This window comes from Gobio gobio (genome assembly GCF_949357685.1).
Source record: "Gobio gobio genome assembly, chromosome: 11".
NCBI lineage: Eukaryota > Metazoa > Chordata > Actinopteri > Cypriniformes > Gobionidae > Gobio > Gobio gobio.
Genome location: NC_137104.1, coordinates 11865086 through 11890998, shown reverse-complemented (window position 1 = coordinate 11890998; position 25913 = coordinate 11865086). Strand labels below are relative to the sequence as shown.

Here is a 25913-nt window from a genome sequence, read left to right as displayed (position 1 = left end):
TAATTTTAAGGTGTCCTTGTTTCAGTGTAATTAAACTAATAAGTACTGACTACTATTAATTAACAGCTTGCATTTACTTTAGGGTTAAGGTTTGGTTTAGTGTTAGTTTCTTGTAAATTATGCATAATTCTAAGAAAAAAATATTACATTTTTATATATTTTATAATTTAATTTAATTAAAAAAATTATAATATAATATTTGTTCTCACATTATTTATATGATTTTTATGGTTTGTGGAATTATTGTTTTCTTTAAACTCATAACACATTTTTGTACAAAATCAGAAGGGCTTTGAAAATTGGGAAAATGTTTTTAAGTGACTGAATTTAGACCAAATTTAGTGCACAGTGTTCATCGCTCAAGTATCAACCCAGTTCTCTCTGAAACATTTCTTGACATGATTTATTACATAAATAAATAAATACAAATCTTTCCCACACATTCTATAAATACTCTCATCGGGTTTATCGGCTCCCTGGCTTTTGTTAATTACAGATAAAAGCTAAGCAGATGTTGTTTAAAGATGCAGAAGTGCAAGTATGTAAATTCACATTTACACTTAACAGAACTATCCAAAGTGTTAACATAGAAAAATAGAAAGAAACAGAGTAAAACCAAACAAAACAAACAGTAAAACAGAAGCATGATAATATTAAAATGCCAGGGAATAGAGATACGTTTTCAGTTTTGATTTAAAAATGGTAATGGAAGGTGCAAGGCGAATGTTGGTTCCAAAGAAGGGGGACGGCAACGGAAAAAGCTCCATCTCCCTTAGTTTTTAGATGGTTATTAAAAGTGGTCCCGGTAGCACCAGTGGTGAAAATCAACACTGTTTCACATCCTAAATACCTTCCTTCCTTCCACACGTCAGCGGCTGCTCATGTTCCCTTTCCTAAAAGCCACAGTTGATTCGCGCTGTTGACTTAGACCTTAGCCTACGGTGATTGTTTTATATTATTTTTGGTAATTGGCGAGTGCATTCACGTTCTCCCAAACATTTAATTTCTATTTCTCATTGAATTACAGTGCAATCAAAGGCAGTATGTGTCTTCGTGGAAACCTAATTAAGTTAATAAATGCATGTGCTTTTCAATTTAGCTTTAAATGGACAGTTCTGCTAGCCAGACTCTAGCGGCATGGAAAATGGGGGTTAATTGATGTTTGCTGAAGAGAAAGTAAAAGATGAAAAATGGTTGTGGTCTGGCTACATGGCGGAATGAGTAACATGGAATTATTGTACAGGAATAAAATTAAAAGGTTAAAGCAGAGAGCATGATGATAGAATGAGAAAAGCATATGCTGCCAAATACTGTTTACTTTATATGTACACGACTCTTATTCTGCAGATGCTAAGATAAATGGTAGTGCAATGGTAATAACAGTTATAATAATAACATTGTACGTCTTGTAACCATCTTGGCTGTGATAAAATGATTGAATCCCTCAGAGATCTCAATACAATGTCTAATTCTTCCAGGACCAGTTTTATTTGAGCTATCAACATTCATTGTATAGCTCAGTGGAATGCTCTGACTGTATAACAATATTTTTTTTCTCTAGGTTTTTGTTAATAAAATATTGAGATTACTGTTGATTGTGCTAGTGGTATGCCACATATTGCCATGATTCTATGTCCAAAAACACAGCATTACCAAAAATGTATTACCATGGTAAAGGCACAAAAACATTACTGCGATAACGTGCAAAAATATAGTGTTACCAAAGTAAATGTTCAAAAACAGAGTATTACTATGTACACTAAACATGGTATTGCTACATTGCTGCAAAAACTGTAGTACTGTAGTAAATGTACAAAAACATATGGTATTACCAAAGTAAATGTTCCAAAAACACAGTATTACTATGTACACAAAACATGGCATTGCTATATTTCTGTTAGTTTTACTTTAGTAAATGTACAAAAACATATGGTATTACTATGATACCATATCTAAAAAAAACATGCCATTACAATAGTAAACATACAAAAACATAGTATTCCTAATGTACAAAAACATGGTGTTATCACAATATCATGTGGAAAAAAAACCTTTGTCTAAATGTTTAGACAAAAAAAATGGTATTACTGCTGTATGATTTTACTCTGATACCATGTACAAAAACATTGTATTACCATGGTAAAGACATTGTATTACTACTATAATATGAAAAAAAAAAACTAAATTATAAAATAAAATACAAATTATTTGAAGTATAATACTTGGAAATGTGTTTGCTAAAAGTTGGTTAGTAATATTCAGATATTTCTTTCATCTGTTCAAAAATGTGTTGATAAAATGAGATAAAAGAGCTCCCAGTCTACTCACAGCAGCCCTTTGTTTCAAATACATGTAAAAGTGCTTAATGTCTCGCTCATAAAATCGACTGATAAAGAATTATGTTCTGGCAGCAGACCCCCTTTGTGTGTGCTGTGTATCTCCTGTAAATAGGGCTATTATAAGTCAAAGGCGTTGAAGAAAAGCTGCAGATCGGTAACCTGCTGCTACAGAATGAGAGCTGTGCAGTTCAGAACAAAAGCGATGGAAGGAAGGCGAGTGGCGACAGAGAAAAGAGCTTTAGACAGTGGGAGGTGCACCAGGGCCACGGGGATTAAACAAGTCTTTGCCTTTAGAATGTGTTCAGTGACAGCCTGCCGTGAGACCAGCCGCTCCCCGGGGACTCGCAGAGACCAGACACAATCCTGTTTAATCACACACATACACACGCACACACACGGACACCAGGCCACATACCTCTACCTCTCTCCCTCTCTCTCTCTCTCCGACACACACATGCTGTGCTTGGTTTTAGTAGGATCTGCCGTCTTATCTCACCCTCACTACCGGGTTTCTGTTGTCCTCCTTGGATTTTTCTTGCTCCTCCTAATGCCGTCATTTTAGGTGTTTTCTCCAACTAAACTGTATAGATGCGATGATAGAATAGTAAACAGGAACACTCTCCTTCCTCTTATCTTTACTTTTATTTTTTTGGCTCTAAGGCTACATTTACACCACAATTTTACTGTGCAAAAGTCTTAGGCATATTAGTATTTTCACCCAAAAAAGTGGTTTAAGCCAATTATTTATTGGCTTAAACCTATTCTTAATTGTTATTTGTATTATGTTTTTTTTTTATTATTTCAATACAACACATTTCCAATACTACAATACTATGATGTATTACTACAATAAACATGGTTTTACCTTTATATTTCTTTATTTAATATCTCTTTATTCTTTATATCTTTATTATTATTGGGGTTGTGGAATTATGACAAATGTTTGCACATTTGAATTGAAAGATTTTTGGCTATTCACTCATCAAAACATCTACACTTTTATGCTTTTATCTACATATTTATCCTAGATAATTCAGTATGTTTTTCCTGAGTATAACCAATGGCCTTGTTCACACTATACTTTACCAGATGAGATTAAGTTTCAGTAGAAATCAATTCATTGTGCATATTTTTTGATAGAGTGGACATTCAAGATAAGATAAGTTATTCAGCTCTAAAATCATCGACATATTGGGTTGAACAATCGTCATACTGTAAATGTAGACACATCTGACCCCTTGAAACAAAAAGTCGGGGTGAAGGGTAAAAGTCTTCTGGCCGTGGCTGCAATTTGAAATATAATAGATTCCATTATGGGAATCAAAGAGCACTCCAGAAATGAGCAGTGTGTACTTAAGTTCTGTAATCTGCCACGCTGTGAACCTCTTTACCTGCGGTTGGTCCGGATGTTTTTTTTTAAATGCCATCTGAAAATGCGGCCAGCTTCTTCTATAATTCTCCTCCTCTGCAGGATTGTGGGGGTCGACATTAAAGGAGAGCGATGCTTTGGTTTTGCCGCAGTTGAATGAAGAAGTAGCAGTTCAGAAGTGTGGAACTGAAGAGTCGATTTGTTATCCCTTCCAGCCTTGGCTTCTAGATTTGAGCGGAGAGCATTAGCGGGAGAGCGGTTCGCACCTCGTGGAGCCGTCTTCTTTTTCAGCCTCTCAATTAAAACACACGGCCTGTTGACAGACTCTCAGCCCGCTGTAGACCCCAAACTCTTATACATTGGGACCAATGCATGGGTGGAAGAATTGGAGGACACCAGATGGTCTTGAGCTTGCTGTGTGGTTATCTAGTCTCTCACTGCATTTTTCTCACTCATTGCCTTTTAAAGGTCACCATAAATGGGTTTTTGCCTCTAAGGTCTTGATTAATAAAAAATGTTGTTTAAGTTGTTTCTCGGGTTGATGATTTGTCGCATCGAGACGTTTGTGTTATTAAATCACTTAATTGCGTTTGCCTTCCCTCCCTCGCGAAAAAACGATAGTGAGGAAAAGCTCATTTTCATTAGTTTACGAGCATGCAGGCGTACACTGCCGACACTGGTATCAGTTCATATGTGGCCCGGCAATAAAGGCTTTATTAGTAAGTGTTGAGTTCATTACGAAGGCTGTGTATTTCCCTGCCTGCGCACGTCAGATAACCCCCGGCCAACGAAGGCCACATCCCTCTGCTGTCACTTCGGAGCCCTGCCGAATTGATTCGGGTAATAAAATGACAGTCCTGCCACAATATACGGATGGCCTTTAGTTCGAGAGCCCGTTAGGTGGTGGAGAGGGTCTTGTTTGAGCTTTATTTACACCCGCGTGTCACCGCGGCTCACCCTCGTGATAAAACGTTTCAACAGATCTGTGGTGTGTTTGAAATGCCATGAGGCGAACCCGGCTCAGGCGGGAATGGAAATGCCTAAAGGACAGCTTTTGTGGATTGTTAATTCAGTCACTATCTAGACTTGGGGTCATAAGCCGTGTTACTGCAGCAATTATAACACTTACAGAAATGCATTTGTGTCGTCCTGAGATGTTCTTGCGGGCTGATTGGACGCTAAGTAGAGTTTGTTTTTGAAGTATGTTACTACTTGACCTTGAGGTTTAAATCGGAACTACTTTAATTTACTAAGCCTTTTTTCTTGTTTATCTATGAGACACTTTACTCAAGAAAAAAAAAAAAATTTTGCTGCTTGTTCGGTTTATTTAAGTTCATTCTGCTTACATTTGTAAAATGGAAGTTAACTTAATTTGTGTTGGGACTACATTAGTTATTTTTTGGCAAAACTTTGACTGAAACTAGTCAGGGAGTTTTAGTTCCCAGCATGCTTTAGTAAAAACGTGATTGGGAGATTAAATGTTGAAATTCAATGTGTTTTTATGTGTTTTAATGAGATGAGACAACAGGGAGACTTGATAGTGCTTAAAGGATTAGTTCACTTCAAAATTAAATGTTTCAAAATTTGACTCACCCCCATCTCATCCAAGATGTTCATATCTTTCTTTCTTCAGTCGAAAAGAAAATAACTGTTGAAGGTCCAAATCAATGCAGTTTCAAAACGCTTCGAAGGGCTTCAGAGACTCTGTGCAATCCCAGACGAGGAATAGGGTCTTATCTAGCGAAATGGTCGGTCATTTCCCCCCCAAAAAATTCAAATGAATATACTTTTTAACCTAGATTTCTCATTGTGTGCTGCTCTGCGCTCGCCAGTGGTTGCGCAATTACGCCAAAAACGTCACACTAGACCCTTTACCAAAAATCACTCCTTCTTCAACTTTAAAATCATCCCATATCGTTTTACCTTTTTTGCTACAGGGCTTTTGTATTAGTCTTCACAAGAGCGCTTTGTTAACAGGGGGGCTGTGCTTCCGCCTACGTCTAGTATGACGTTTTCAACGTGATTGCGCAATCCCTGGCGAGCGCAGAGCAGCGCAAGATGAGCAATTTAGGTTAAAAAAAAATATATTTTTTTTTAAATGACATATCGTTTCGCTAGATAAGACCCTATTCCTCGTCTGGTCTCATGCAGTGCCTCTGAAACCCTTTGAAACGGCATTGATTTGGACCTTCAACATTTTGGTTGCAATGTAAGTCAATGGTGGAGAGAAAAATCCTGGAATGTTTTCCTCAAAAAACTTAATTTCTTTTCGACTGAAGAAAGAAAGATATGAACATCTTGGATGAGATGGGGGTGAGTAAAATATCAGGAAATTTTCCTTTTGAAGTGAACTAATCCTTTAATGTCAATGTTGATACATGTTGAATTTTGCTTTACTCCAAGTTAAAAAAAATCATTAGGAATTAAATCATGTCAGGGTCACGTGTAAAACTACAATGGCTTTTTTTAAATTAGTCACTAAGGCCGCGTGTCCACCAAAACGTTTGTTTTTTTCTTCTTCCAGAGGCTAGCATATTTTTCCAATTGTTTTCAATGGGAGTGCAGCGCTTTTAAAACGCCATCAGCATGATGTGGCCCTGAGTGTCTATTACGTTTTTAACCAGATGCCAAGAGTTGAAAAATGTTCAACTTTGGGTAAAACGCAGCACTCATCACTGTCACTGTTTACCCAGCCGTCCAATCACAGTGGAGGAGGGGCGAGACAAATACAACACCAACCAACCGCCGCATTCTGCTTGTACAAAATAGAAACAATACAGAAACAAACTATCTGAAATTAGGTTTTCAGCTGGCTAAAAAACGCTTTGGTGGACATGGCCTTAAAATTGATTTATTCCATCAAATGTACATAAACAAATTGTTTTCTCACAAAGAATTATTGAACTAAACCAATTATTTTTTTTTATATCTTGATGTAAGTTAAGTGATTTATGTGGAACTAATAACATTCAAAGAGCAGATTAAATAGACGCAAAGTGAAGGTTTTTTCTTATATGAAATTTTGTTATTTATGTGGCAAAAGCAACAGTATTTTTGTCTATTAAAATGCTTCCTCTTATTGCAGCTTTCTATACACAGACAATTATAACTAAACCATTTGTAGTCCTTTTGAAAATATGAAAACTCTTTTCAAAGACTCATTTTGCTTGAGCATCCGAACCTAATGCAGCACTGTCTCAGCCAATAGTATGGGTTTGGAGGTGGGACTATCGGTTTGTTGGTCAATGAAGGATAAGTTAAATATTTGAGAAACGTGTTGGAAATTCCTTATTTTTGCAATTCTTGTTAGGAACACTAGTGCAGAAATGATATGCTCTAATATTCAGTTTGAGGTTAAATTCAGGTTCTTGGGATGATTATCTTTAAGCGCAGCTGTCAATCAGAGCCTGACAGACTGACCTGCTTAACAGCCTAATTAAGTTAGACTAATTAACTTAATTAAGTCCCTCTCTCAGTCAGCTTTATCATGGAATGAAATGAAGGGAAATTAGGGTCTTACTTATTATTTTTCAAACATTTGATTGCCACCTGACAAGATCAAGGGCAAAATAACCACCTTAATATAAGCAATTGCATTTCGAAGCAGGTCTCCTTCAGTTTACCTTCTCACACTGTTGAAGGCCAGTTTGAATAAGTGTTCAATGAGGCTCTGAGAGGTCAGGCATAAAAAAGGCGAGTTATTGTAGATGTGCACCAGGCATAAATGCAGTCTAAACCAAAGGTTTCATTTCAAGAGAGGGTAGCATGATCCTGAAAGTTACCTTGCACCCCTGCTTGGTGAGTTGGATGGAGAGTGTTAAGATGTAGGAAAAATCAATGCACCGGAGTCACGTCCATCACTTTAACTAGGCAAGCTGGATGCCTCATTCCCTCTCAGGGGCCAATTTACAGAGTAAACAGGACCCTGGAGATGGCATGGCAAATTCCAGCTGTCCCGTTGGTCACTTTCTTAGCACTTATTGGGTTTTATTAACTCACTTGCATTGCCTGGACGACACAACCGTAACAAGGTTGACCTGTAAAACCTTTCTGTGATGTAGAGGCTTTATAATTTGGTAAAATGGTGCAATTTACCACCAAAACCATTAACCTTTCAAAAATTTTAAATGGTTGAACTGGTCACACTGAGGCATCTGCCCAACAGTCAAAGCAGTGTTATGTCACAAAGAATTTAGGGTGTCATTTGCGATCGGTCCTGACTGACTGACTGAGTGAGTCATTAAATCATTCACTGAATCAACTTGTTTAAAAACACTGATTCATTCAGGATTGATACAAGTGGCCCAAATGGCACAATTCATGTGCACTTCAGCCTTGTGGGCTCAAAATGGCTGCTGTGTGTGCAAGTCCACAAGACCATAGAGTGTCCCATTTGTCATTTTAGGTTTCACAAGGGTGCTCACGAGTGCCTCCTTTGTGGCCGATATGCGCCCTCAATGGCAGCACACTTCTTCCCAACAGTCAAAGCAGCATTACGTCGCAAAAGTGTGGACTCTGAGGAAAATCGCGAGGGCTTAGGGTTCCATTTGGGACAGAGCCAGTGACTGTCTTTATGAGCGAGTCCTTGAATCATTCACTGAATCAACTTGTTCAAACACATAGATTAGTTCAGTAATGAAACAGTTGACTGTCTTTATGAGTGAATCATTGAAACGTTTATTCAACTGCTGGGTTTCAACGCACAGATTCATTCAGGAACAAAAGAAGTGATTAGCTGCGTCCGAAATCGAATTCTTCTCTACTATATAGTTTGCGAAAAACAGTACGCCAACAGAGTAGTATGTCCGAATTCATAGTATTCAAAAAAACATTAGGTGAAAAGTACCCGGATGACCTACTACTTCCGGTGAGATTCTGAAGTGCGCATACGATGGACACTTTACTATCTCATGAGGTCACGGGTGAGGGTTTATGAATGGAGGTGATGAGACCTGACGCTGGTAGGTCACATGATCATGACAACATGGCAGATGTAGTATTAATGTATTACATTCATACTATATAGAACGTATTTTTTTAACGGTCACAAAGTTTGTTCAAATTCAAATGTAGTACCTACTCACATAGTACGCGATTTCGGATGCAGCCATTGTCTTTATGAATAAGTCTTTGAATCATTCACAGAGTTGATTCGTTTTAAAACACAGATTAATTCAAAACACCACTACGGTGTGTGCTTCCTGTGTGCAGGTTAGTTTGGTGCCGCTATTGGTGCAGAAATAATATAAGCGACCCGGTTTAATATCTGAAACTCCCATTTTTATCGGTTGAGGTAGAGCCTTTACTTTCTTTAATTTTAGTTCATCGTAATTAGCTACAAGATATAATACAAAACTAGAAGTATAATTTAAATAAGTAGGTGACACACGTAAAGTAGCGCTTCTCAACCCACCAGACAACAACAGCAGAATAGGAAGAGGAGGAGGCTTTTTCCTCCGCATGCATTATTAATAAAGGACCAGGAATTGCCTTATCACACTCCTTAAAGGTGACATTGAACATGACAAGACTGTACAACCCTCTGACCTCTGTGCTTCTCAGAATTGTGACGAGTGCATTAAGTCTTGGACCATGAGTGTATGCTCTGCCTTGTTTAATGTGACTGTATTTGATGGGATATCCACCCAATCTGCTGACAGAGGGAGATGCTGTGAAAACTATAGGGCTTGTCTCCACACCTGCAAACACACCAACAGATCTGTTCATAAATTGATTCTCTCACACTCCCATATGCACACGTACCGACCGGCACACTGTTTAACAAATGCAGCCTTAGAGGAGTGTTACTGTGTGATGCTATAAATCACATTAATGGGGATCAGCAGACTGCATACTGTTCATAACAGAAAGGCCACACACACATAGTCTTGAGGTCTCCATTCTTTCTTTAAAGGGATGGTCCACTGAAAAATTAAACTTTGCTCATTGTTTACTACATCATTATTTCAAACCATTGTCTTTTTCTTCCATAAAACTCCAATTACCTATTTTCAATTAGATTTTTTTTTTTCATATTTTAAAAAAAATCTTAAAGACCACGTGGTGAAAATAAAGTTTTTAATGTTGTTTATGTCTATGTGGTGTTTTTAATATGCTTTAAGACAAACCATGTGCAAATTCATAAGTCAACACCATTGCTGAGAACACGGTTTGAAAATCACCAGTGTTTCTTACGTCACAAACTGCCTTGTAACCAATCACCTCAACGTGTGGGCGAGCTTTAGCATATCATTAACTAAGCTGTGAAGCAGGGCAGTCTCAAGAGAAGAGAGATATTGTTCTGTTTTTATGAAAAATCATGTAGATTTAGCAATATAGCGGGTGAATTATGTATATGATGTGTATATTACGATGTTATGCCTTTCTCCACTGACGTTCTAAGTGGTTCAAAGCGTTTCTAAGGATACTGATTTTCAGCAGGCAGCTGTCTAACTCTGAGATGGCGAACGGGAACATTGTTTGTGTAACATTAGCTTAGCAACACATTATGGTCCCACTTTATATTAGGTGGCCTTAAAGGAACATGCCAACTTTTTGGGACTTTGGCTTATTAACTGTATTCCCCAGAGTTAGATAAGTCCATACATGCCATTCTCATCTCTGTGCGTGCCATAACTCTGTCTGACGAACCCCCCTGCTAGCCTAGCTTAGCACAAAGACTGGAGGTAAATGGCTCTGCTCAATAAGTGACAAAATAACGCCAACATTTTCCTATTTACATGTTGTGAGGTGTATAGTCACAGCGTGTACAAATAACAAGGTTACATGAGACACAGCCATCTTCTAAACGTATACATACTGGGGACTATATTCTCAGAAGGCGCATGATAAATGTAAATGAAATGTAATTATAAATGTAACTACATAAATTAATTACAGATGTAATTACATGCAGGTAATTTTTTTAATGTAAGTACAATGTAAAAACATGTATGTACACAATAAGTGTATCAAATGAGTAATTTAAATGTTAGTACATAGTAGTTAAGGCCATCTAATATAAAGTCCCATATTATTAACTGTTTGAGAATGTAATCAAGCAAAAGGCTAATCGTATTAATTATAGTTGTGTCTGACGTTGTAGAGAGTGATACATAAAGCACATTACCATTTTTTTTTTTTGTAAAAATATTATATCAGTATATATACAGTGGTGGCCAAAATTATTAGAACACTTGGCATTTGGGAGTCGTCTTCAGTGTTGCCAAGTCCGGGCTACTTCAACACTGTTGCCGCTGACTGTTTTTCATGTCCGCTGGGTTGAAGCGACCTCAATAATGTGATATTTAGCCCCCCCAACGATTGGGCTTGTTTTGGGATAGTTTTGAGTAGCAATTAGGCGGGTTTTGTTGTGAAAACCTGGCAACCCAGGTCGTCTTATTTGGCCTGGATTTATTATCCAAATGGACAATGACCCGAAACATTCTCCTAACTATTGCCGCCGGTACTACATGCAATGGAAGGAAACTGCTGGAACAATAATGACAATAAACAATAACAATAAATGATCGACTGGCCCCCTCAAAGTCCAGACCTAAACCCCATCGAGCACATTTGGGGCGAGTTTGAAACTGGACAAATCTATTGTACGGTCAAAGGAAAGCATTTGGCTTCAGTTGCAGAAGGCACAGGATAAACATTAGATTTGAAGTTCTCAGAGGTAATATATTGACACTATGCCAGAGAGATGTGCTGCTGTAATTACTGCAAAAGGTGGATATCAAATATTAAAGTTATAAGTGGATAAAAACAGTATGACTCAATTCATCTAATATTTGATCGTCAGAGCAACATCTGCATGTTTCATGAACATTGTGAGATGAAATCAATATTTTCAGATCTGTCAGGTGTTCTAATAATTTTGGACACCACTGTGTCTATATATATATATATATATATATACACACCATGTGTACCATCTTTTTAAAAAGCATAGGGACTGACAACACAGTCGATTCACACAAGCAGGTGTTTGCTACTCGGCAGATGTACCTCATCTGTTTTCACCTGCGAGTGCGTGTTTTAGTTGCTACTTTATTAGCGTGCTCTTTATTGCTTCTGCTTTTATAGTGGATGTTGTTTAGCTTTTAGTTTGCTATCCATTCATTTGCTGAGAGCCTCCATCCATGCGTGTAGCCATGTAACCAATTTTCTCGCCGAGTTTGAGCACTTACATTTATTTGTGATTTAATATTTCACCAGAAATTGGAAATGGAGAGAAAGTAGCTCTTCCTTTCCATATACCACACCTCATCCCCACAGCATTGGCTCTTATCAGATGCAAGTAAAAAAAAAAAAAAAGGCAAAATCTCTGGCTTGTGCATTTTACTGCTGATTTAATTAGCCATCTCTTGGTAAGTTCACCTCAGTATCTGTCACACCTCACTAAAATGAAAATCCATTCTCTAGGAAAAAAGGTAGATTAATGAATGCCCTTTGTAATAAATGAAAATGGGAAGCGCAAATATGCATAGTCATGAAATTTAATTGTGCTTTCTGGTGATTGGGTTTTGCTGGGAGTGGGTGTGCGAGAGAAAAGGCGATAGGGCCAGAGGTGGCTCAATGTAGCGCGTAACGCACCGCTTCAGCTGCCTAATGAAGCGAGTGTTTATGACTGAATGCAATTGTGTCATATCCACTACAGTGAAACACACACACATCCTTAGGTATGTGCTTACAGACCACCATAACACTCAATTTGTTTACTCGTGTAGATTGCTGTGCAAACCCAGACATGTAAGTCTGATTCTCATGAATACAAACACAATCGTAATGTATTTATTACTGTCCCTTATGCTCACCAAAGCTGCATTCATTTGATCAGTAATATAGTGAAACAGTAATATTGTGAAATAATATTATTTTCTATTTTAATGTTTTAAAATGTAATTTCTTCCTTTGATGGAAAATCTGAATGGTCAGCATCATTACTCCAGTCTTCAGTGTCACACGATCCTTCAGAAATCATTCTAATACACTCAAAAAATAAATGTAAGCCTTTTTTTTTCTTCAAGATTTACGCATTTCAATTAATAGTAAAATTCCATTCCATTCCATTGAATAATACTTACATACTCATTATGAATAAAAAAAAAAAATAGAGCTTAATAAAACATTTTGTATGCATCTTAATGGAGCACTGGAATGGACCATTTAGTTTGTGATTCATAAATTTAAAACAAAAAAGAAATTATAATATGAACTGAAAGAATTTAAGTTTGATTCATACAAAATGTTTTATTAGGCTCTATTTTTTTTACTAATTAAAAATAATAATAATATGAATATGTAAGGATTATTCATTCCAATTTGATGGATTTTTACTATTAATCGAAATGCGTAAATCTTGAGAAATCTCAAGAAACATTTATTATTATTAATGTTGAAAAGAGTTGTGCTGCTGATATATGATTTTTATCAGTTCGCCTATTCATGTTTACAAGGTACTGGTTAGATACAAGAGCTTTTGAGAATTAAATAGTTTGTCTTTCTTTCAAAGTTTACCAGGTTAGTGCCATTAAACCTTTTTTATGCAGTTTAATCATGTAACAGTAGTACACAAAACTGTCGGTTCGGTACAGGTTTGTTACAGCAGTTTTACAAAATAGCTTTTTATTTATTTTTATTAAACAGTGGTTTACTGAAATAATTGTTTCTGTCCTTAAATTAATTCAATTATAACTAAAAGTGTCTTAAGATAATGCTTTAAACTATAGGGAGCCCTTACTTGCACATCACTATAATATTAAAGGTCCTGTTCTTCGTGATCCCATTTTTCAAACTTTAGTTAGTGTGTAATGTTGCTGTTAGAGCATAAATAATAAAATCATAAAGCTCGAAGTTCAATGCCAAGCGAGATATTTTATTTAACGGAAGTTCCCTTTCAAAGCCTACAGCGAGCGGCCGGTTTGGACTACATCCCTGTACTCTCTGCTTTAATGACGTCAGTAGAACAGTTTGTTGACTAACCTCCGCCCACAAGAATATGCAAAAAAGGGGGCGTGGTCTTGTTGCTCTCCAACGTGGAGAAGAGGAAGTGTTGCGTTCGGTTGCGTTTGTAGTGTGTTTGTCGCCATGTCGTCCAGACGCTGTTATTTTCACTCCGGAGTCAAATCACCTTTGTTTGGCCTTCAGGGACGCTGTACTTTGAGCGCGTTCATCTCCCCGTTATGGTAAGAGGTGTGACCTTTCCGGCAACGTGCCCTAAGCTGCTGTCGAATCACAACACGGGAATCGCTGGCACAATCAGAACTCGTTACGTATTTCTGAAGGAGGGACTTCATAGAACAGGGAAATCCTCAAGCCGTTTTTAGGACAGTGAAAACAGTGGTATACAGATAAGTAACGCGAAACATGTTATATATTGCACACTGTAAACACAATCAAAGCTGAAAAACGGGACCTTTAAAGGTTAACAACAGAGCCCAAACTATTAGCCTAAATTCAGTTTCTATTTATTTTTAGATATAATAAATCAACACTCAAATAACATAGTACGCAAACATGTAGAGTAAACTTCACATAAAGCAGTTTTTGCATTAACTTTGCATTACGTTGTTGAAATATAATCATTTATACACAGTGTCATTTTCATGACGGATTTATTTAAACATACATTAAATAATCAAGACTTCACTAACAGGTTAAGTAGAATATAATTAATATATATAGGCTAATATAGTGCATGTATTTAGTGAAAGAGTTCATTTCTCTAATGAACTAACAGCTGTGGACTGCCTGAGGTAAAGGTAATGCCACGTGACATTGTTTACACGCTGTTTTATTGATGTGTTTCCGCCGTTGAAACACTGATTGAGCGATTACACGACATATGATACATTTCAGTAAGTTGTAATGTATCCTCAACATACTTTCAGATGTTCATTCATGTTTATTCTTTAGGAAGAGATGATCGCGTTTACTTTCGCTGCCGCTTGAACTGATGCGCCTATACAGTGATCCGTCACGTCACATTAAAGAGCGTCAAAACGGCATTTATCGTGTGAATTTTGTGATAAAAAGGACAGAATGCTTAATATGTTCATGTGGGGACTCAGATTGAAGTATGTTCCGCGTGTAAAACAAGCCGACTGTTAACTGTTAAAGATTGCATTCATACCGTTTGGTACACACATGCAGTCCTGTACGGAAACGGTTCGATACGAATACTTGTACCATTACACCCCTAGTATAAACTGCTTTTTTTGTGAAATCATTTTTTTTTGTGGACATTATATATTTTTCTACAAATAAAAAAAAATGGTTGGTCTCTTGAAATGCCAGTCAGACTGTATAAGCTGTAATGTGGACCAAAACTTTTGCTGTTTATTTAAAGTTCTGGATACGCAAGACTAGCCCTCTCCGGGCACGTATAGCTTTATCAAATTACTCTGACTGGTAAATATTTTTCCTCCATCTCTATGAAGAGAGATGGTTAGGAGGGGTCATGAATAATCCCGGGGCCTGATAGCGCTCTCTCTCTTTCTGTCTCTTTTGCGTCTGCCTGAAGACACCCATTGGTTCGAGCCACAGCGCTTCATTTTCTCTAGATGCCTCTCCTGCTTCCTTACATGCTGCGTGTTTTCATCATCGTTGTGGGACATCAATCTGTCTTCCGCGGTGCGTGCGGGATTGCAGTCACACGGCGACACCTATCAAACGGGGGGAGGTCGGAAAGCCGCTTCTTTCCCTTCGCCGCATAAAAGCCGCGCATTCAACACACATGCACAAATAAATACAATGAAAGCAGAAAATGCGATAAAGAAATAAGTCATACTAATTAGCACGCTAATTCTTTGAGGACTGTGCCAGCTTGATAAAGGAGGCTAAAGCTTATTAAAGTAAAAGCAGCGTTGTAAATTTTTAATTCTTTTTATGTCAGTTTTTTTTCCCGGCACAGCTTTATTTTAATCCCACTTTATGAAGTTTGCTGCGTGTAGGGTGAGTGGGTGGGAAGAAAAAAGGAAGGGGGTTTGATTGTGTCGCTGTAAGGCAGCAGGGGTCTCCGAAACAGATGCATTAACACGCCACAGGCCTTTGTTGCCACCTAGGGTCCAGACCACGCTCTCGCTTCCCTCCGTCTTTGCCCGCTTAAACTCTCCCTTACGCTGCCGCACATTTCTCTCCCTCTCTCACTATTTCACACGAGTTAAGTATTTTTTTTTTTTTTTTTGCCCTTTTAAAATCTAAAATGCAATTAGAATGAAGAATGTGGCATTTCATTATCATACATGTATAAGCAGTAGCCAGAGGGCTGGCTGCCTCATGGAGAGTGAATGGCAGAATGAAGGCTCCAGCTTTCCCTGGAGGAGAGTGATGGAGATATCCCACAAAGCCACTGCCTGTCAGCGTGATCGGGCCCGCAGTGGGCCGGCGTCTCCACCATGTCTCTGCCTCACAAAGCAAATGTCACACTGTCAGCAAAATGAGCACCCTGTTTGAAAAAAAAAAAAAAAAAAAAAAGACGATTTGAAATGGGAGCTTTATAGAGTGAAGAAGTGAACTTCACATATTGGAATTATTTTTATTTTGACATGTATATCACAGTATTGAGCAAAGCGTTTTCTCTTTCTCTGAGGTGTGTGTCCACGGTTTGCAGTGCGTGTGTGTGTTCACTACTCTACTCCTAATGTGTGTGCACTAAATTGAATGGGTTAAATGCAGAGGACAAATTCAGAGTATGGGTTACCATACTTGGCCTTCACATGTCAATTCCACTTTTACTTTTAATGGGCGACGTGTGTGTGTGTGTGTGCGCGTCCTGTTCTCTTTTACCCTATAGCCGTGGTTCTCTAACTTGTCAGATAATTTGATCAAATCAGAACAGGACGTACTGACAGTGTTTTTGAGCATACCGTCTCTTTCTGTTCAAGCTTAGAATGTGAGCAGGATAATGCATGCTTGATTAATATCAATTTAGTTTGTGGTGCTGTTAGACCCCTCATTAGTCCCTTTTGCTAATGTCTGTTAATCATCTAAATTGCAAATTTTGCGGTCCAGTTCAAACACATTAATATTAAATATATTTTTACTTTCGTGAAATCAGCAAGTGCAACTTGAAAACATTAGTCAACTTCTCACCTCTTAGTAGTAATAAGGTACCTTATATAAATACAAATATAGTGTAGACTATACTTTTATTCAGCAAGAAGGCAAATCAGCATATTAGAATGATTACTTTTCATTAGAAAAGTCAAGAACTGCCACTGCTTCACGAGACTGAAACTTTCTTCCTTTGTTAACCAGGAATGGATCAAATGACCGCAATTGCCAGCTTAACTTGTCAATGCTTTGATTTCTCTATATATGTTTTCAAATTACTCAAGTTGTTTTAAATTGTTATATTTCACAATATTGATACTTTTAATGGTCACACTTTAGATTAGGCTCCAATTCTCACTATTAACTGTGACTTTTGCCTCAATAAACTCCTAATTACTGCTTATTAATAGATAGTAAGGTAGTTGTTAAGTTTAGGTAATTGGGTAGGATCAAGGAATGTAGAATAATGTATAGCCCTGTCGCGATTGGTTGATACTAGGGATGCACCGAATCCAGATTTTTGGGGTTCGGCCGAATACCGAATCCACTGGTTAAGATTCGGCCGAATACCGAATCCTTCTCCCATCCTCAGTCCATTATCACAGTAAACACATTAAGTAAACAACGTCCACAGCAGTGTAGGTATGCTATTGACCATTTAACCGTTAACCGAAAGTAAGAACTTTGACCAATTAATACTATCAGTTAAAGGTCCCGTTTTTCCTGATTTTTTGAAGCTTTGATTGTGTTTACAGTGTGCAAAATAACGTGTTCATGTTTCGCGTGTAAAAAAACACAGTATTTTTCACACAATTTACTTATCTGTATACCACTGTTTTCACTGTCCTAAAAACGGCTTGAGGATTTCCCTGTTCTATGAAGTCCCTCCTTCAGAAATACGTAACGAGTTCTGATTGTGCCAGCGGTTCCCGTGTTGTGATTCGACAGCAGCTTAGCGCACGTTGCCCGGAAAGGTCACACCTCTTACCATAACGGGGAGATGCATACGCTCAAAGTACAGCGTCCCTGAAGGCCAAACAAAGGTGATTTGACTCCGGGATGAAAATAACAACGTCTGGACGACATGGCGACAAACACACTCTACAAACACAACCGAACGCAACCTTGAACAGGCTGCGCTACAGACTAACCCACATCACTAGACATGTTGCTTAAAAAACAAACAAAAAACATATAAGGTGTGGATTGAGGTAACCTAGGCCTTCTATTTTTATTTGACAAAAAAACAAAACAAAACAAAAAACGATTCCGGTTCTTCAAAGCTCACGGATTCAGTGTATTTTCGTTTTGTCATCTTAATTTGGTAATTATTTAAGTGAAAAATATTTAGTGTAGGTCTATGTATTTTATTATTTATATTTTATCTGATCTATATGCTGATGTTTGCACGGTAAAATAAAATACATTTTGGCTGCTGTCTGTAGATTCCTTCATGCACAACTCGTATTCTCTCGGATGTTTCATACGCAAATGTTTTAACAGCGGCTGTTGTTTAGGGTCCTTGTCATCACGAGACAAATCAGCATTGCAAATTGAACATGTAGCTCGACTTGAATCGCACACGCCTTTCACTCAGAGAGATTGCGACGTCAATTTCGTGGATTATTGGGTTTGAATGATCAAAAATATGTAAAAATGCACGTCCTGGCGAGTATTGAGGTAAACACAGACGGTAGGGGTGTGTCGAGATGTACGTGCCACGAGATCTCGCGAGACTAAACTGTGACGAGATTTCTCGTCGAGGTGAAAGCTGTCTCGTGTCATATTGTAATAACGAGTGTGAGGGTGAAATTAGGATAGAATATGCCAACACTACGTTTACATTACGCCTCCACTCTAGTTTGGCTTTTTATAGATATAAAAACAATTTAAATATTAAAAAAATATTAAATTACTCATATCATTAAATAAGATTTCAGTCATCCCACCCTGTTCAGAAATATTGGTTAGTGTTAACATGATTGATACTAATGTGATTGTTGCAAACATCTCTGTAAGGATGTTCACACTGGCATGTATAGTTATTATTATTATTATTATTATCTTAAATAAAGAGGGGGAATGGTCAAAAAGCAGGGCAAAAACATGCTGGCCAAGTGAGTTTTTAGGGTTAAAATGTATTTGTTTTTTGATAAAACAATGAATAGTAATTTCTGTCATATTATTCAATTACTTTTACTGTTTTTTTGCCATGGTATCGATTCAGTATCGGTATCGAGGTATTTTAGTCTGGTATCGTACCAAAGTCATAATTTTGGTATCGTGACAATATTCTATATAAAAAGTATTTGCTGATATTCTCTTTTTTTATGTTGTTTACAAATTTGTACCATTTTACATTTTTACTCTTTTAGTTTTACATTTTGTCAAGGGCTTGTTTACATTTTGTTTATAGTACACTACGGAATGCCAAAGTAAAATTAAATGTTTTTAAGTAAAATTGTTGAAAATGATTGTGATAAATTAGTCGATAGATTGAACGATTAATCAATATATTAGTCAATAGATTAATCGATATAAAAATAGTCGTTAGTGGCAGCCCTAAGGTATTAATATGTGCTTTATAAGTACTAATAAACAGCCAATATCCAAGTAATATGCATGCTAATAAGCAACTAGTGAGAATTGGACCCTAAAGTAAAAGGGGACCCTATTGGACCCTAAACCCTCAAAAGAAATCTTAACACCAAAGGTTTATAACTGAAATACAATATTTTACAATAAAGGTTACACTTTTTATTCATGGTCCATTTTAGACATTCTATTAACTAGTATTAAATATGCATCTACATGTCAACTAACTTGCATTGGAGTATTAGTAGACAGTTAGGTGTTAAGGTTCGGGTTAGTAGAATAAGTTGACGTAGTTGCAAAGTTACTTAGTAAAATGTTGTGGAGCATCAAAATAAAGTTTTAGTGGGATATCGATTTGTAAGATCCCCCCCCCCCTCCTTTTTTGCTTTGTTTACTGGCAAGCAATGTGTTGCTGGTGTCCCATGTCTAGCACACCAAGGAGTGTCCAAGAGCCCTGGTTTCACCCTGCCTGCAGGGATAAACACTAAATCACAAACGGGCCATAACGTGTGGGTTAACGAGTGAGCGTTTGTGTCCATGTGTGTCCATGGGAGTGTGAAAAAGCTCAATCGAGGCACTCCATGAGATTGTTAACACGAACCGGACCACCCTCCCCTCTTGTATCCCTTTTAAGTGCTGACTGGCCTGATGATAACGTATGGCGCCAGAAGTAATTGGAAAATTGGCAGGCTTGTCAGAGAGATTTGGTGGATGGCACAGACTGATCCGGCAGCAAGGTTCATGAGGTGTCATTCCACCGTGAGATTTATACCGCTGCTCGGCCCCGGCAACGGCAAAGTACCCAGAGTTCAGGAAAAAGTAACTAATTTTTCATAAGGCCTGGCTGCATATCAAAAGTCATCCACAGACAGAGACAAGACCCATATGGGAGAGACATTGCTGAATAAAGCAAAGCTGTCTGTCCAGATTAACTGCTGAGACGGCTCCTGAAGCCGCGTATTGGGCGTGTATCCCAATTCTGATGTTTGTATACCTGAACATTATAGTAGTTTTTCGTATACATATGAAAAAAACTTTATTACAAGGTTATTACTGTTGTTGCTATAATATTGGATTTGTTTCTATACATGTATTTATATATCTAAGGCACAATAGATGCTTTTAATGAGATATCTGAAAACTAGTAGCTATAGTAGTTTCCCATATATTGTGTCCATACTTCCTTATAATGTTATTAGTATGTAATTACTCGGTCATTACTATGTTATTACTATATTCATTGGATTTGCTCCTATAAATCTATTAATAGCTCTAATTTGCGATAGATGCTTTTAATAAGATATCTGAAAATGATGACCTAGTTTCCCATATATTATGGCATACTTTATTACAAGGATATTACTGTGTAATTATTAGGACATTACTATGGTGTTACTATATTCATTGGATTTGCTTCAATAAATGTATTAATAGCTCTAATGAATAATAGATGCTTTAAATGAGATGTTAGAAAACTGACCTATAGTAGTTTCCCATATATTATGGCCATACTTCATTGTTATTAGTATGTAAATTCTAGGTCCTTACTATGTTATTACTATATTCATTGGATTTGCTTCTATAAATGTATTAATTGCTCTAATGAACTATAGATTCTTTTAATGAGATATCTGAAAACTATGACCTAGTTTCCTATATATTGTGGCCATACTTCATTATTAGCTTATTAGTAACTCGACATTACTATGTATTTACTATATTCACTGGACTTGCTTCTATAAATGTATTAATAGCTCTAATGAACTATAGATGCTTTTAATAAGATATCTGAAAACTATGACCTAGTTTCCCATATATTGTGGCATACTTTATTACAAGGTTATTACTGTGTAATTACTAGGTCCTTACTATGTTATTACTATATTCATTGGATTTGCTTCTATAAATGTATTAATAGCTCTAATGAACTATAGATGCTTTTAATAAGATATTTGAAAACTATGACTTAGTTTCCCATATTATGGCATACTTTATTACAAGGTTATTACTGTGTAATTACTAGGTCCTTACTATGTTATTACTATATTCATTGGATTTGCTTCTATAAATGCATTAAAAGCTCTAATGAACTATAGATGCTTTTAATGAGATGTCTAAAAACTATGACCTAGTTTCCCATATATTGTGGCCATACTTCATTATTAGCGTATTAGTAGCTCGACATTACTATGTATTTACTATATTCACTGGACTTGCTTCTATACATGTATTAATAGTTCTAAGGAACAATAGATGCGTGTAATGAGATGTGTGCTCTTGATTCTGTAAGTAAAGCCATGAATCATCATGTGCTTTTCAGCTGCTTTGAGTATAGTGTGTGGTCAGGGCTCTGCCATCACACATGGCTGTGCGTAGATGTGTTTATTAACCTTTGCAGGAGGGGATAATTGCATCTGTCAGACTCACTTAAAAGCTGAAATGGCCGTCATTTCCTGTTTGTCGTCTCCTCTAAATTTGCAGGTTGTGTAAGTGACTCTGGCATGACGTTTGCTCTTTGTTCACTGCCGTAGAGGTGCAAAAATTACCATTATTCAAAGTTAAGCATATCATGATGAAATACAGTTTAAAACTGGGATTTTGCTAGTGAATTTCTTGTAATATACATTCGAATTAGAAAAGAAAATGGACATGGCCTAGCTGTCTTTAAATTCACCCTGTTTTTGTTTTTTTATCACACTTTATATTACGTGTCCTAAACTAATATGTAGTTACATCAAAAAATATGTTGTATTCACTTTTTGCTGCTATTGATGTGGGATGCGGGCACGGTGAGGGACAGGTTTGGGTATGGGTAGGTAATTAGAGATATAATTACAGCTGTAATTACACGCAGGTATTTTTAAATGTTTGTACATCGCAGTTAAAGGGATAGTTCATCCAAAAATGAAAATTGCCCCATGATTTACTCAAGTCCTCCATTGGCACAATGTACTTTACACTCTCAAGACCCATAAAAGGTACTAAAGACGGCGTTACAAAGTCAATCTCACTGCAGTGGTTCTACAATAACTTTATGAAGCGACGAGAATAGTTTTTGAGCGCAAAAAAAACCTAAATAACGTCTTGTATAGTGATGACCGATTTCAAAACACTTGCATCATGAAGCTTCGAAGCGTTATGAATCAGCGAGTCGATTCATGATTCGACACGTCAAACTGCTGAAATCACGTGACTTTGGCGATCCAAACTGCTGAATCAACTCACTGAACCCCTCTGGGGTTCTTCATTTATGGGTCACACTCAGGACCTTCGGGTCAAAAATGACCTGGATGGTGGGATTAAGATAAAAAATATTTGAGTAAAATCAATGAAATATATATTTTTGTTCAATAATATTTTTTATTTAATTTTTTGGTGTTTTGAGATAATTTTAGGATTTATAATTAATATTTATGCAATAATTATGACCCATTTTTTCCCATTGAATATAATAAAAAATCTCTCTCTCTCTCTCTCTCTCTCTCTCTCTCTCTCTCTCTCTCTATATATATATATATATATATATATATATATATATATATATATATATATATATATATATATATATATATATATATATATATATATATATATATATATATATATATATATATATACATTAATTTTTTTAATTTTTTTAGTAAAGCTGTATTTCATTTTAGAGTCAAGCCTAGGCCTCATAAGCAATTTTTAAATGAAATCGGTGCCATCCGGTGGACACATTGAACATTTTTATCACGCAATAGCACATTTTTACCACTAGAGTGGATCTTGCGTTTTATAAAAAAAAAAAGAATCGTAGCTTCATCAGAATGGTCCGATACTTGGTGAGTTTATTGGTACTTGGTATATGAACACCCCAAAAAATTGGGGACAGGATTTGTAAGTGGTCGTAAAAAACAATAGTCACTCAGGACCTTCGGGTAAAAAATGACCCCCATAGGAAATGAATGGGAAACTGGCAAAAATATGAAAATACAGAGTTTTTTTGTGCATACAATCTACAAATCAGCCAGGATGCAGAAAAAAAGGACTCAACAGTGAAGGGGTGAATCTCTAAAACATCAAGAGTGCAAAACAGACAAAAAAACTCACACACACACACTTATACACACAAAAACACACGTACACACAAATTAACGCGTGCCAGTCCAAAAGCTAATTGTGTTTTTGTGTGTGTGTGTGAGTTTTTTTGTCTGTTTTGCACTCTTGATGTATTAGAGATTCACCCCCACTGTTGAGTCCTTTTTTTCTGCATCCTGGCTGATTTGTAGATTGTATGCACAAAAAAACTCTGTATTGTCATATTTTTGCCAATTTCCCATTAATTTCTTATGGGGGTCATTTTTGACCTGAAGGTCCTGAGTGTGACAAATTTTTTTACAACTACTTTGACTTTTCAAATCCTGTCCCCAATTTCTTTGGGTGTTCATATACCAAGTACCAATAAAGTCACCAAGTTTCGGACCATTTCGATGAAGCTACGATTTTTTAAATCGGGTTAAAAGCATTTTTTTCAGGTTTTCAATTGGAAAAAGAGGGCGGACGACCATAATTCAAATGGGTAAATCTTTAAAACCATTCAAGGTTTGACTAGGATATCATTTTAAAGCAATTTTGAAATGGGTCACTGCGACTCATTTTGCTGGATCAGCGAACATAAACATGCAGGGAAGCGTTGTTTCATAAATGACGGAAAATCTCGACAATGGCAGGGAAAGAGGTTAATAAGATACTTTTTGTATTTTTCAGGAGGAAGACCCACAAGAGTTTGAGGAGGAAGAGTCTGAGAAAGAGGAAACGGCAGAGCAAGAAATCCCAGACTGAAAAACTCTCGTTACCTCACGTGAAGTAATCGTCTTGCTCACACAGTCAGCACCATCACATCATTTCCTGCTGAATAGTGGGATACAAAATAACTTTCACAATTTAAATCAACAGTGGAGAACTGCCACTGATACACCACTGATACACAAGACTGAAACTTTGCTAACCAGGAACTGATCAAATGACCGCGATTGCCAGCTTAAAAACTTGTCAATGCTGTGATCCCTCTATATATGTTTTCAAATATATAGAGTCTATGTATGTGCAAGTCCACCGTGAATGAATTTCAGGTCAGAGCTCAACCCAGGGAATCTTTGGAGCGCTGGAAGAACAGCAGTATCTAATGCCAATGCAGCGGATCATGATCTTCATATGAGCCCGTTTCTACCTTGAATACTATATGTGCAGTCAGAGCCTGTTTTTTAAAGGTTATTTTTCATACACTAATTAACATTTCCAGTGACTCACGGATGTGAATATCATACTGGTGTTGTGTCCAGAGTTTCCTCAAGCAATTGCACACTATATGTTCCTGTCCCGTAAACACCCCTTTGTTTATCGGCCCTTTATTTGCTTTTGTTTTTATCTGATTTCATATTTTTAAACACCCAATGCGTTATAGTGTAATAATGAAACCGCATTGACATTGCATTGGCTTGCGATATATAATTAATTCATTACTTCCTGATGGTAAGAGCAAAGTCTATTTTATTATTTTTTACAAATCTCATTTTTTTACCTACAGTATATTCCAGAACATTCTTTATCATTGACAGTGTTATTGCCCATGAGGCAATTCTCAGTCTTAAATATTGTTTAAGTGAAAAAGAAATCGACATGAGTTCCAAGTCTGTATTTGGCTACTTTAAAAAAAAGTAATAAACATTACTTGTGATTTTTTTTATTATTATTATTTCTCTTATTGCAACAGGACCATAACTATTTAGATTCTATCAAGATAAAGGGCACTCAAAGAAAACGCCATTTTCAGAGACAGAAGTGCACAAAAAAAGTATTTCTTTTTCTACATATGGTCAGTGAAAGGAGATGATTGTTTCAGAAAATGTTGATGATCAGCCTTAGAAAATAAAACCACTTATGCAGTATTTAGTTTGATATCTTTTTATTCGTTTTTTGTTTTTTATCAAAAGTGGTCCAAGCCGCTGACCCCTGTCCACCGCCGAAAGTACCGACAGTGGGCACGTGAGCATCAGAACTGGACCACGGAGCAATGGAAGACATTTTTTTTTTTAATTCATGGCCTGGTCTGATGAATCACATTTTCTTTTACATCACGTGGATGGCTGGGTGCGTGTGCGTTGCTTACCTAGGGAACACATGGCACCAGGATGCACTATGGGAAGAAGGCAAGCCGGCGTAATTGTTGCAGTACACCCTTTCATGGAAATGGTATTCCCTGGTGGCTGTGGCCTCTTTCAGCAGGATAACGCCCTGCCAAAAGCAAAAATAGTTCAGGAATGGTTTGAGGAGCACAACAACGAGTTTGAGGTGTTGACTTGACCTCCAAATTCCCCAGATCTCAATCCAAGTGAGCATCTGTGGGATGTGCTGAACAAACAAGTCTGATCTATGGAAGCCCCACCTTGCAACTTACAGGACTTAAAGTATCTGCTGCTAACATCTTGGTGCCAGATACCACAGCACACCTTCAAAGTGGAGTCCATGCCTCGACGGGACGGGGCTGTTTTGGCAGCAAAGGG

The 25913-nt window shown here is 37.1% G+C and overlaps 1 protein-coding gene across 1 annotated transcript in view; it reads left to right on the top strand.

Annotated features, from left to right (window-relative positions):
• Nucleotides 1–25297, top strand: part of phf14 (PHD finger protein 14) — a 153845-nt gene extending 128548 nt beyond the window's left edge. The window contains exon 18 of the mRNA XM_079829377.1: nt 24118–25297. Coding sequence (XP_079685503.1) covers nt 24118–24192 — 75 coding nt within the window. The 3' untranslated portion in view covers nt 24193–25297. The remainder of the gene's footprint in view (nt 1–24117) is intronic.
• The last annotated feature ends 616 nt before the right edge of the window (nt 25298–25913 follow it).